General features: G+C 59.0%; 1 protein-coding gene across 1 annotated transcript in view; it reads right to left on the bottom strand.

Moving 5' to 3' along the window:
• XKR7 (XK related 7) overlaps positions 1–12,803 on the bottom strand; it is a 34,278-nt gene that overhangs the window by 5,620 nt on the left and 15,855 nt on the right. Inside the window, exon 2 of the mRNA XM_075900842.2 lies at positions 281–480. Within this exon, the coding sequence (XP_075756957.2) occupies positions 281–480 (200 nt within the window). The remainder of the gene's footprint in view (positions 1–280; positions 481–12,803) is intronic.

Raw genomic sequence — 12,803 nt, 5'->3', positions numbered from 1 at the left:
AGAATGTGATCATGAACTACTGACAACTCTGGATGGTTCTGGTACCAGCGTCCAATCCCTGTTTCATTCTTATGAAATTCTTGGCCTCCACAACTTCCTGCGGCAGAGAGTTCCACAGGCCCTTCCTGCATTATGTGAGAAACTCTTCCCCTCCCCCCGTTCTGAATTTGCCCCCAGCCGCGAGAGGGGACGAGAGGTGGGAGGAAGGCAGGAGGAGGGCCGGGATGGGACAGACGCAGGCAGGTGGCCGGGGGCCGGGCAGGCGAGGGGCGACCCTTACCCTGCAAGGGCTCGATGTTGTTCTGCTGCACCATGATGCTCAGCTGCAGCACGAGCTGGGGGGCGCTCTTCAGGAAGGTCTCCAGCAGCCGCAGCATGCTGATGTCCGCGCTCTCGAACATCATCCGCCAGTAGAAGTGGCGCTGGCGCCGCTCCGTCTGCCAGCGGCTCTGCAGGCCCAGGTACAGGGTTCGCAGGTACCTGTGCGCAGGGCGGGGAGGACAGCGGGTGAGACCTGAGCGAGCCCGTGCCCCCCCTTAGCGCCCGGCACAGCCACACGGTCTAGGCCCGGGGTAGGCCGGGAGCAGCTGGTCCCCGCGGACCCAGGCAGCAGAACCCTGTAACACGGGGGCCGGGGCTGGCCCAGCCCTTTGGGAGGCTCCAGGCCCCTTCCAAGTGTTTCCGATTTACCCCGTGCACATGACTGGCTGGTCGCAGGAACCAGGGGCGGGAAGACGAGTATTTCCCCCCCTGGCCAGCTAGCAGGCCAGCTGGCTTTGCTCCCCTCTGACCTGCTGGGGGCAGGGTGTTCAATTCCGATTAGTCGATAAGGGCGGCTCTGCCTTTGCTGGCTCTTGCTACATTTCCAAGGTGGAAGCGCCGCAGGGAACATGGGGCCAGCAGGGACTTGAGTAGCCCCCTACTGGCCCCACGCTGCCCCCTACTGGCCCCGCGCTGCCCCCTACTGGCCCCGCGCTCCCTGCTTTTGAAATGTACAAGAACCCCCACCCTGGGCTGGCCAGGTGGATTACGTGGCTGGGGGGGGGGGGGGGAGCAGTGGGACAGGAAGAAAAGTGGTCAGCCTGCCTGCCAATCAGCCAGAGAATAACCCGCCTTCCCAGGGACCAAGGCGAGACCGGGCCTGCTGGACAGGGGCAGGGGCAGGGGCAGGGGCAGGGGCTGGGGTTAGGCGGGTGCCCCTGGGAGATCCCCAGGCCGGCCCGTCTGTTCACAGGCCTGGAGCTCGGCTGGAGAAGGCTGCGTGCCGGCTTGCGGAACAGAGATCTGCCTCCCCCGCCCCGGCTGAAGCCAGCCTCTCCTCCCGGCCCTGCTGCTCAGACAGGATGGAGGGAACAGCTGCTCTGAGACCAGGAGGTTCTGATGACGGAGCTTTGCCTGGCTCGGGCTGCTGCCCTCCCGTGGCGCGTGCCTGCCATCTGGCAGCCAGCGTGGGGTCCGCGGAAGGGTTTGTGGGCTACAGGCCATCTTTCCCTTGCAACCAGGGACCCCCCCCCCCCACCCAGCAACAAGCCAGGGCGGATCAGCTGCCCGGGGTCAAGGTGGGCCATTGCTGGAGGCCCAGGGAGACGCAGCGCCAATGCAGCCCGTGGGCCACAGGAATCCTGCCTACATGACCACCTGAGGTGTGGCTGGCACCCATGCCGGTTTCCACTAGCCAGAGCCCTCAACAGCACAGCGACGCTGGCCCCCAACTACACCCCCTTCCCCCCTGCCAGAAGATGCAGCCCTGCCTGTGCCTATTGCAGTGAGGCATCCCTACGCTTGGGTAGAGCGGAGCCAGGCTGCGGCCACACCTCCCACGGCAGGGCAGACCGAGCCCTCAAGGGGGCAAGGTTCAAAGTTCCTTCGGGTTTCTAGCCTTGCCCTCAGCGTGAGCTTCCCTGCAGCAGTGCCCTGCCTGACCCAGGGCACAAGGACCCCGAGATGTGAGCTTCCCTGCAGCAGTGCCCTGCCTGACCCGGGGCACAAGGACCCCGAGATGTGAGCTTCCCTGCAGCAGTGCCCTGCCTGACCTGGGGCACAAAGACCCCGAGATGTGAGCTTCCCTGCAGCAGTGCCCTGCCTGACCCGGGGCACAAGGACCCCGAGATGTGAGCTTCCCTGCAGCAGTGCCCTGCCTGACCCAGGGCACAAGGACCCCGAGATGTGAGCTTCCCTGCAGCAGTGCCCTGCCTGACCCGGGGCACAAGGACCCCGAGATGTGAGCTTCCCTGCAGCAGTGCCCTGCCTGACCCGGGCCAGATGGGCCCAGAGATCTGAGCTGTCCTACAGCAGTACCCTGCCTGGCCTGGGCCAGAAGGGCCCAGGGATGTGAGCTTCCCTGTAGCAGTACCCTGTAGCCTCGGCCCCGCTGTTCATCACCCCAGTCACAGGTGCTGAAGGAAAATTGGCTGCAAGTGGCCGGAACTGCACTGCAGCTGGATTTGGTGCTGAGCTCCTGCCCGACCTGCCTCCCGGACCGGCTATTCACTCTGTGCCCTCTCCCGGCCGCTGGGCACAAACAGCCTTGGCGCTCACGGTCAATGACCCCCTCTGAATTATTGACTAGCCATTGAATGCACTGGACGAACCCTGGGCCAGCCGGGGAGCTGGGTCCCTGGGGACAGGTGTCTCGGGAGGGCCTGGCTGGGGCCTGGCTTGTGCCTCCCGCTCCCAAAGCCCCTCGTGTCGGTGTTGGAAGGCAAGAGGCAAGTGGCCGGGAAAGCAGGTGGGCTGAGCCGGAAGAAGCGGGACTCCGAAGCGCCCTCCCAGCCTAGTCAAACTGTCCTGCAAAGGGCTGGGCCCCCGCTGGCTGCCGGCAGACACCCAGGCCTGGCGTGCCCCGGCAGTGCAGCAGCTCCTGCAGCGTTCCTGTTCCTAGTCGCAGTCAGCGACTGGGCTCCTGGCCGGGGGCCGGGCGATCGAAGGGCGCGCGGGGGCCGGGCTGGCTCGAGCGGGCGTCCAAACGACTGGCCCCTGCGACCTCACACGTCCTTCCCGAAGCGCAAGGCCCCGCGAGCGCAGCCCCCGCGAGCCCTCCGCTGTGGTCGCCGTCTGTTCCGGCCGAGCGTGCATCGGGGTCAGCGCTCTCCTCCCCCCCAGCGTCGTGCAGGAAGCGCTGGCCCAGTCCATCCGGGGCGGGTCTCCCCCAAGATTTCCAGGCGTGGGGAAGGGAAGGGGGGTCTCCCCCAACCCCGTGGGACATGCAGCTGGAGTCTGTGGGTGCCATTTCCCTGGAATAATGCAGGCTCCGAGCAAGGCCCCGGGGACGTCATGCAGCAGGGGCAGGCATCCCCAAGCAGGGCCACCTCCCACCCGGTGCAAGCCCCCCCGATCTTCGGGCAGAGGGAGGAAGGAAGACCTTGCTGCAGCAGCAATGCGGGGCAGGGGCAGGATGGCCCCGGATGGGTCTGGAGTCCTTTTCCATAACAGTGTCTCATACTAGGCCCCCGCGCCTTCTGGCTGCCCTGTGCTAGGCGCTCCCATTACTCGGGTTGGGACTTTGGGGGGGCTGTGTGGCCAAAAGTGAAGAGCTGTCCGGCATGGGCAGCGGGTGATGGCCCAGTTGGGGAAGGCAAGCCCCAGCCCCGCCTCTTCTGCCCGGCCCCGCCCCTGGAGCCAAGCCCCGCCCATTCTCCTGCCCGATCCTTCCTGGCCACTGTGAGGGCCGGGACTGCCATGCTATGGCCCCAGCCTTTCCTGGGAGCCAGGGAGCAGAGGTGCCGCACCGCGGCCCCAGTCTTCCCAGGTGGCCGGGGCACCTAGGCAATTTTGGGAAGGCTGTGCCTTTCCTTGCCTGCATCATGGCCATCCAAGCTGCCCAGCAACGGCTCTCAAAGGGCTGGGGCACCAGGGCTAGACAAAGACCAACTTGGCCAAGTCAGAAATCAGGGTGTAGCTGGCGCACGGTGCTGCCTTTCTTTCCTGCTAAATTCTTTCCGAGTCCCTGGCTGTGCCCAGCCACAAGGCAGCTTTCAGATACCCAAGTCTGCTGGCACGTCAGCGAGTGGGGATCAGTGTTTCCATTTCCGTGGCCTTGCGCTGATCCTCAGGGCCGGAACTGAGCACCCAGCACTTGTCTGTTTGGAGATGACCTGAGAACCCCCCGAAAAACCCATTGGTTTGCTTCAACCCAAACTGACTTTTCGGGGGGGGGGGGGCGATGTTGGTGGAACAAAAGACACGACACGGAGGTCGACATGGAACGTTCCCAATGTCGCCTCAAACCCGACATTTCAAAAACGGGCTGTTCCGATTGTTTTTCAAAGCAAAATGCTTCAAGGTTTTCAACTGCTTGGTTGCCAGGTGCTTTGTCAGCAAGAGGCATTTGCCAAAGGGCATCAGCATTCACGGACAGTGCCGGGGTCCAGAAACGTGTGTTGCTCGGCAAAGGTGCCAAAAAATTCTCGCCTGGGTCTGCTCAGAAGGCACGAAGAGAGAGAGCCCCTAACGGGCAGAGGTGGAAAGTAACCAAGTAGACATAAAAGTTTCAGGGGGTAGCCGAGTTAGTCTGTATAGGAGAAACTTAAAAACCAACAAATAGTCTCGTAGCACTTTAAAGACTAACGAAACATGTAGACGGAATCGTGAGCTTTCCTGGGCATAGCCCACGAAAGCTCATGATACCATTTACCATTTACATGTTTTGTTAGTCTTTAAAGTGCTACCAGACTATTGTTTTTAAAGTTTAAGTAGAAATACATCATTACACTACTCAGGTACATCTTTTCGGTATTTGTACTTCACTCAAGTAACGTATTTTTGTGATACTTTGACTTTTACTTAAGTAGGTTTTTTTAACTATTGTACTTTTTACCCCACTACAATTTCCAGAAGCGCTTAGGGTATGTCTACACTACCCCCCTAGTTCGAACTAGGGGGGTAATGTATGCATACCGAACTTGCTAATGAAGCCCGGGATTTGAATTTCCCGGGCTTCATTAGCATAAAGCCGGCGCCGCCATTTTTAAAAGCCGGCTAGTGCGAACCCCGTGCCGCGCGGCTACACGCGGCACGGACTAGATAGTTCGGATTAGGCTTCTAATCCGAACTATCTGTATGCCTCATGGAAGCCTAATCCGAACTATCTAGTCCGTGCCGCGTGTAGCCGCGCGGCACGGGGTTCGCACTAGCCGGCTTTTAAAAATGGCGGCGCCGGCTTTATGCTAATGAAGCCCGGGAAATTCAAATCCCGGGCTTCATTAGCAAGTTCGGTATGCATACATTACCCCCCTAGTTCGAACTAGGGGGGTAGTGTAGACATACCCTCAGTTACTCGCTACTTTTATCACCCCACTGACACTTGTGCGAGCCAGCAGTCTGACCTGCTAAAACACTGCCACATGCGCATGGGTGACATTTAGAGGGGGCTAGGTACCAAGTTTGAACCCCTGGATTTCACACTTGAGATCTGCTGAAAGCTGCCTGCCCTGGCTCCAGAGGCAGCTCTTAAATGCAACAGAGTTTGAGCCCTTGCAGCTTTGCCTTTGGGGTAGGGAGTTTGTTATAAAAAAAAGGAGGTAGGTGATTAAGGCTGGTGATGTAAGTAATTAAGGGGCCCTAAGATCAGTGTTTCTCAACCTGTGGGACAAGTACACTTAGGAGTACTTGAGAGAAATCTGGGGGGTTTGTCAACACAACTGAAATTTGGAGAAAACTGAGTTTTTCTTTTAAGTTTTACAGCGCTTTATTGTTTTTGTACTTTTTACACCCAAAAATTTCATCGCCTGCCCCGCTACAATTAAGTTGTTTAAACAAATGTGTTGCAACGATAGAAAAAAAATTGTGTGTCTGAAAACTGAAGGTAGTGGGGGTACTTATAATTTTTTTAAAGGGTCCTTTATTTAAAAAGGTTGAGAAACACGGGCGTAGATCATCATGAAAACATTGCCAGGTACTTAAAAGCTGGGGGGTGAAGGGGAAGAGTAGCAATTAGTGTTGTGCTGCTGGGATTTGCATTTGGACTAGTACTGTTAAACTTTTAAATGTTCTTACAAGGGGGGGAAATAGAGAGATGGCAAAATTTGCAGATGATACAAAATTACTCAAAATAGTTAAGTCCAAAGCTGACTGCACAGAGCTGCAAAGGGATCTCACCAAACTGGGTGATTGGGCAACGTAATAGCAGATGGAATTCAGTGCTGATAAATGCAAAGTATCGCGCATGGAAAACTATAATCCCAACTATGCACACAAAAATGACGGGATCTAAAATCGCTGTTAGCACTCAAGAAAGAGATCTTGGAATCCTTGCGGATAGCTCCCCAAAAACATCTGCTCAGTGTGCAGTGCAGTTTAAAAACTAAAAGGCCAACAGAATATTGGGAAGCATTAGGAAAGGACTAGATAAGACAGAAAATATCATATTGCCTGTATATAAAGTCATGGAACGCCCACATCTTGAATACCGTATGCAGATCTGGTCACCCCATCTAAAAAAAGATAAATTGGATTTGGAAAAGGTACAGAAATGGCGGCAGAAAGGAGGAGGGGTAAGGAACAGCTTTCTCATGGGGAGAGATTAGCAGGACTGGGACTTTTCAGCTTAGAAAATAAATGACTAAAGGGGTAGGGAGGGTGATATATACACACACATACATATATATACATACGTACGCACACATATAAGTATATAGATACATGCACATTGTGTGTGTGAAAAATAATGGTGCCCTACAAAAACTCGGGTGGTTAACCATAGATTTCCATAGGACGGCTACTTTTTACTTCTGGATACTTAAGTACAATTAAGATGCGATACTTTTGTACTTTTACTCAAGTCATTTTTCAGAAGGGTACTTTGACTTTTACTTGGTTACATTTATTCCAAAGTTGCAGTACTTTTACTCAAGTCACTTTTCTGGATACTTTTTACACTCCTACGAACGGGGCAGGGGGGGCTGTGTGAGTGAACAAGGCAGGGTGGATTTAACAGTGAGAGCCAGCGAGTGCTCACTGACATGCTCGGAGTAACCTTAGGGTTAGGCTTGTATCCGAGACAGGCTGCAAGTCGGCCAGCGGTGACAGGCAGCTGGGGACAGGTACCTCAGAGTGTGGGGTAGCCAGAGTGTGTCTGACTGAGGCCAAACACCACCCACAGGACAGCACTGCTCCCCGGGGGACGCAGGGGAGAGCGCAAGACGCAAAGCTGCAGCTAGGAGGACAGATGGACAACTCGTCTGGATCAAGAGAGCAACTCCCACCCTTGTGCAATAGGCACGAGTGTGCGCACACCCATCCGCATCAGGGCAACACCAAACCGCATTGGGGTGCATGCCCATCCGCACCAGGGCAACACCCATCCGCACCGGGACAACACCCATCTGCACCAGGGCGCACACCCATCTGCACCAGGGCGCACACTCTGGGGGGAACTGCTCCTCATATTGGGCCACAGTCAGGCCTGGTGCAAACCTCACCACTGGTCTCGGTGATGATTTGCCTGATTATGCCAGCCCGGGACGTGGCCTGTGGCCCCTCGGCGACCGGCTCACAGAGAAGCAATGTTCCCAGTGTGCACAGAGAAAGGCGTCACTGCCACCGCCTCCCTCAGGGGTCCCCCCACACTCAGGCCTGGACAGAGCTCCGCCTTCCGACCCCACCAGCTGTCACCGCCCCCCCAAAGCTGCAGCTTAGTTCCCCACTGGGCTGTGCCAGAGAACATCGCAGCAGCACCCCCAGCCGGGGGGACTCCACACCCTCGCCCAGACCAAGAGACCGGGCCTCCCCTGGAGCAGCGGCTTTCAAATGACGGGCTGCACCCCAGCACTGGTGGGTGGGATGTCGGGCACTGGGGTTTGTGGCTGCAGGGGGATCAGGTGAGCAGTGGGGGGGCTAAGGCAGCTCCCTGCCTGGCCTGGCCCCACAGACTGAGCCGCGCCCCAGAAGCAGCCGGCAGCAGGCCCAGCTCCTAGGTGGGGGAGGAGCGCACAGGGCTCCCCACACTGCCCCTGCCCCGAGCACAAGCCCCGCACGCCCATTGGCTGGAAACCTGCTGCTGGTGGCATCTGGGGGCAGCCTGGTCTGCGGGGCCAGGAGAGCTGCCTTCGCCCCGCCCCGCCCCCTCCACACCACTGACCGGGAGCCGCTGGAGATAAGCCCCTCCTGACCCAGCCGGAGCCCCTTCCTGCACCCCATCCTCAGCCCCACCCCGGAGCCCCCACTCCAGTCACATGACGTCGGGTCGCGGCATCGACCATTTTCTTCAACTGGGTCAGGAGAAAAAAAAGTTTGAGCCCCGCTGCTGGCCTAGAACGCCTTGCAGGCTAGGCCTGGGACCCCCCCAGGCATGCAGCCATCTGTGGAGCCCCACCGGTCCCACAGCACGGCCGGGGGGGAGACCCCGGGCTGGGGGAACAAGCAAGACCCAGTATGGGAAGACGAGCAGATGAGAGCACACAGCAGGTGGTGTCTGGGGGCAGGGCAGGGCCACTGGGCGCTGAAAGACGGCTCCTTCGCAGACCTCCCCCAGGAAGCAGCAGGAAGTCTGGGGCAGGCAGAAGATATTCGATCCCGCCCTGGGAGCAGGGACTGCAGCAGGCTGCTCTATGCACAGGAAAGAGCTCGAGGAGGGGCCGTCATTTCTATACCGCAGCAGGAAAATGAGAGGAGCCCAGGGAGTGGGACGATGCGGGGAGGTGGGATGGGGGCACAGGGGACACTTGGATCTTTCTGTGTCTCTCTCGCAGCCCAGTACAGGCAGAGCCCCTCCAGTCCGGCACGCTCTGGCCCGGCAACATCTGTGGTCCGGCAGGATGAGAGCTAATCAGGTGTCCACGTCTCATGGGTGCGGCCAAGTTTCCTGCAGCCCCATGAAGTTTGTTGCAGCCCCCAGTCCTGGCTCTGTGCTCTGTGCTGTTCTTTAGCTCTAACTTACCCCACAATGTCTTCTCGGAGCCCCGCAAGCGGTGGGAACGCCGGTCCTGCTGCTAGACAATGCTACCTCCCGTGGGCCGGCAATTCTCTGGTTCGGCACCGGCCAGGTCCTAGGGCGCCGGACTAGAGAGGCTCAGCCTGGAGCAGCAAACAAAGTGTAAGGGGACTGTTACCCCTTACTAAAACTCTGTGGGAGTTTTTTGGTTTACCAGCTTCAGAAGGGGAAGGGTCCATGAGACTGACAGACCCCAGAGACAATGGAAAGCAGTCAACACTCCAGCTCAGCCTGACTGACAGGTTGTAAGTGGGGATTGTTCTGGCTCTCTCTGAGCAAACAGGGAGCTGAAAGAGCAGAGCCAGCTGTGTGCAGGAGAGGTCCTGCAAAGACAGAGAGCTGAAAGAGGAGTACAAGAAGAAGTCCTGCAGCGACAGAACCAGACACAGACAGGCCAAGCAGTGCAGACCCTGTGTTGAGCAGCAGACTGGCAGTGCACAGAAAGCCAAAAGGAACAGAGAAGCAACACAAGGAGCTGGAACTGGCCAAGCAGCACAGCCTGCAGCTGGATGTGGTGAGCTACTGGGACCTGCAAAGTGTGGGGAACGGCTCTGGACTGGGAGAGGGGTCTGGCCACTTAGAGACTGAGGCTGTGTGGTCACTGCCAGTGCAAGCGTGTCCAGCCTGCAGCCCCTTGCAGCACATCCAGGGCTTCTAAGGAAGAGACTGTGAACTGTCCTTACACTCTGCAGACTGCTGTGTTGATGTCCCTGTGCTACAGAGCAGGGCTGTGTGTTCTCATTTAACCATTCTCATTTTTTCTTATTCTATTCTCTTTAATCAGTTGATGTTTAATAAATTGTATTTGCTTTGAACCTTGTGAAGTGATCACTGGGCCAAGAAGGCCTGCAGTGTAAAGAGAGCACCTCGGAGCAGGGACACCCTAACTCCTGCCCCTAGTGACTACAAGGTCAGGGATTAAGCCCCAGGAAACCTGGGCCCAGCCTTGTTGGGGTTTCGAGGGCTCTGCTACTCAGGAGAGTGGAGGGGGAGCCCTCAGGATCAGGGAGCCGTGGGGTAAAGGAAGTGGGAGCGGGGACTCAGATCCTTTCGCTGGTCCATTTCACCGGGGTGTATAGAAGCCAGGAAAGTTCCCCACAATAGCGGGACCATTCCCCCGCTTACAAAAGGGAACAGCCCTTTGTCCGTGCAACGTGCCCCATGTGCCCCAGAAACCACTTTCTCTTTAGAGAAGCGCGGCTGCTGCAAGCCTGGCCTAGCCTCTGGGCCGCCCTTGCGGCTGCGCTGTCCCTCAGGACCGGAGCCGTGGCCCTCTCGGCCTCGTGTGGAGGAGATTTTCGCTGCCTGGCGAAGGCAAGGAAAGGGAGTCCGGCCTGAAGGCTGCTCTCACTAGCACAGGACAACAGGGAGACAGGTTTGCAGGTTTGCAGGGCTGCCGGACTCCTGGAGCCTGAGAGGTCCAGGGAAGAAGAGAAGGCGCAGGCGGAACGTGGGGCCCTGTGGCGGGGTGCATGGGCCCTGGAGCCGCAGAGGAAGGGGAGACTCCCCTAGAGACACAAGAGAGGGACAATGTGCCCCCAAGGCTGGGTGGCAGCTGGGCCCAGAGAGAAGAGACGGGGCCTGAAACCAACAGGGCTGCCCTGGACAGCCGCAGGGCCCTGGGCCTGTGTGTGCAGCATGCACGCCGGGGAGTAAACCAGCCCCAGAGGCTGCAAGAGACGGAGACCTGGCCCCTCCCTGCCCAGAGACCCACCGGGGATCCCAGTGTGATGGAGGTGGGGCCACTACCGCTGACTGCGGCCTGTAGGGTTGCCAGATACTGTCACAAAAAATACCGAACATGGCAGGAAAAAATTGGTTGAGCAAATAAAAAAAAAAAAAAAAAAACTTGCACCTTTAAATCTCCTCTCCCCCTCCCTCTGGAGGCTCCCAGCCTAGCCCCTCGTAGGGCTCCCACAAGGGGCTCCACCTCCCACCCAGGCCTAGCTCGGCAGGGCTGGAGCCATGGCAAGCTGTGGGCGGGGGGGCTACTCCCAGGCACCGGTTAACCATTACCCGGTTGCATTGCCTGGTGAGCATGATGGTAACCAGGTAACCAGTTACCCACTCACAGCCCTACTGCACAGACACCTGCCCAGCAATACTGGAGCCCTGCAGAACTGGTGCTGGGGGGGAAGGCCCCTCCGCAGCCCCCCGACAGCTGGTCTGTGGGGTGGCAGACAGCAGGGAGAGAGGGGGGCGAAAGGAAAAGGGGGCGGGAGCAGAGGGGAAGCCAAACCGCCTGCGGCAGACAGTGCCCCAGGGCCCGGGAGGAAGGAGGCAGAGCGGGGCCCGGCGGGGAGAGGAAAGGCAGGCCTGGGGGTGTATCTGTGCAGCCTTTCTGCTGTCACGGCTGACAGCTCCCGGGCCGGCCGCGTTGCCAAGGACACGGGCCTGTGGCAGCGAGCGCTCATCCCGATTCCTGCTCGCGCTACTCAGCAGCAAGGGGGAGTCTCTGGGCTCCTGACGAGTTTCCAGCCACTCGGAGGGGCCAGGAGGCCGGGCAGTGGCTCTTACTCCCCAAGTCCTCTGCAGGTCCTGTGGAGGGACACACAGACACCCCGAGCCAGGCGCCGGAGCCTGTCGGGCGGAGTCCTCCCCGCTCTCTGGGACCGCTCTGTGCCAGGGCAACCCAGGCGCTGCCACGTAACTCGGCTCGGCTCTGCACAGGTAAGAACATCCGAGCGGCCAGCCTGGGTCAGACCAAAGGTCCATCCCGCCCAGGGTCCTGTCTGCCCACAGTGAAGGAATGAACAGAACAGGGAATCCTCACGTGATTCTTCCCGACACCATCCCTGCCCATCCTGGCTAATTAGTATTGATGGACCTGACCTCCATGAATGTACCTAGTTCTTTTTTGAAGCCTGTTAAAGTCCTGGCCTTCACAACATCCTCTGGCAAGGAGTTCCACAGGTTGACAGTGCGCAGCGTGAAGAAATAGGTTCTGACACCGTGCCCAGCCAGTTACGAAGCAATGGGAGCTGCTGGTGATACGCAGGAGAGTGCGTGCCCCGTATCCCAGCGCCGCGGCCCCACGCCAAGCCCCAGGCTCGCAGGAACCAGCCATTTGCCTGAGCCCTTCACTGAGGTGAGACTTGGCCCAGCTCTCATGGCAGTCGGGAGGCTACGCCGGAAGAAGGACCTGGGTACAATGGGACGTGAGTCAGGGGACAGCAGCAGTCAGCCCAGTCACGCCATTAGCTCTGCGCCAGCACCTTCCCCTTCTCTGAGCACCCAAGAGAGAGGAATCGAGCCTCAGCACCCCCTGAGGAAGCCAGGTGCCCTGCGTCCATTCCACAGATGGGGAACTGGAGGGAGGCGGCGTCTCCCACGGCCACACAGGAGCCCAAGGTCTGACCAGCCCCGGCCGGACACACACGGCCTGCCGCCTCCACTGGGATTCACTTGCCTCTTGCAGGGGGAAGACTGGTCGCTGGGCAGCCTCCTTGCCAACCCTCTTCGCTAGCTCCCCGACCGCGCCCCCGGAGTCAGAGTCCCCCTGGGGCTGCAGGGGAGGCGGGTCTGCAGCCAGCAGCAAAAGCAGAGGAGCGGGCGGGGGGTTATCCCATGGCCTTCCCACCTGCAGAGATCCCCTGGCCCCTTGCTCTTCGCCTGCAGGAGCCTTGCCCAGAGCTGGGGAAATGCAGCAAAAACGAGACACGGGGAGAGTGGCCGGGACCTCCGGACAGGGGCCTTCCTCCCCCGGCTCGGGGGCTAGGGAGGTGGGCTCAGAGACAAAGGGCCGCAGCAGGGAGGGGGCCGTGGGCCTGCAGCGCTGAGGAGGAAGCCGCTGAGGTACAGGAGGTGGGTAGGGAGGTGCAGGGCTGGCCGACGTGAGCTCGAGGTCACGGGCTCGTCTCGGGGGCGCTCTGAA

The sequence above is a fragment of the Pelodiscus sinensis genome, chromosome 17, assembly GCF_052426305.1.
Source record: "Pelodiscus sinensis isolate ZL-2025 chromosome 17, ASM5242630v1, whole genome shotgun sequence".
In the NCBI taxonomy this organism is placed as follows: domain Eukaryota; kingdom Metazoa; phylum Chordata; order Testudines; family Trionychidae; genus Pelodiscus; species Pelodiscus sinensis.
Note: the sequence above shows the minus strand (reverse complement) of the source record. Positions and strands in the feature narration are given on the sequence as shown.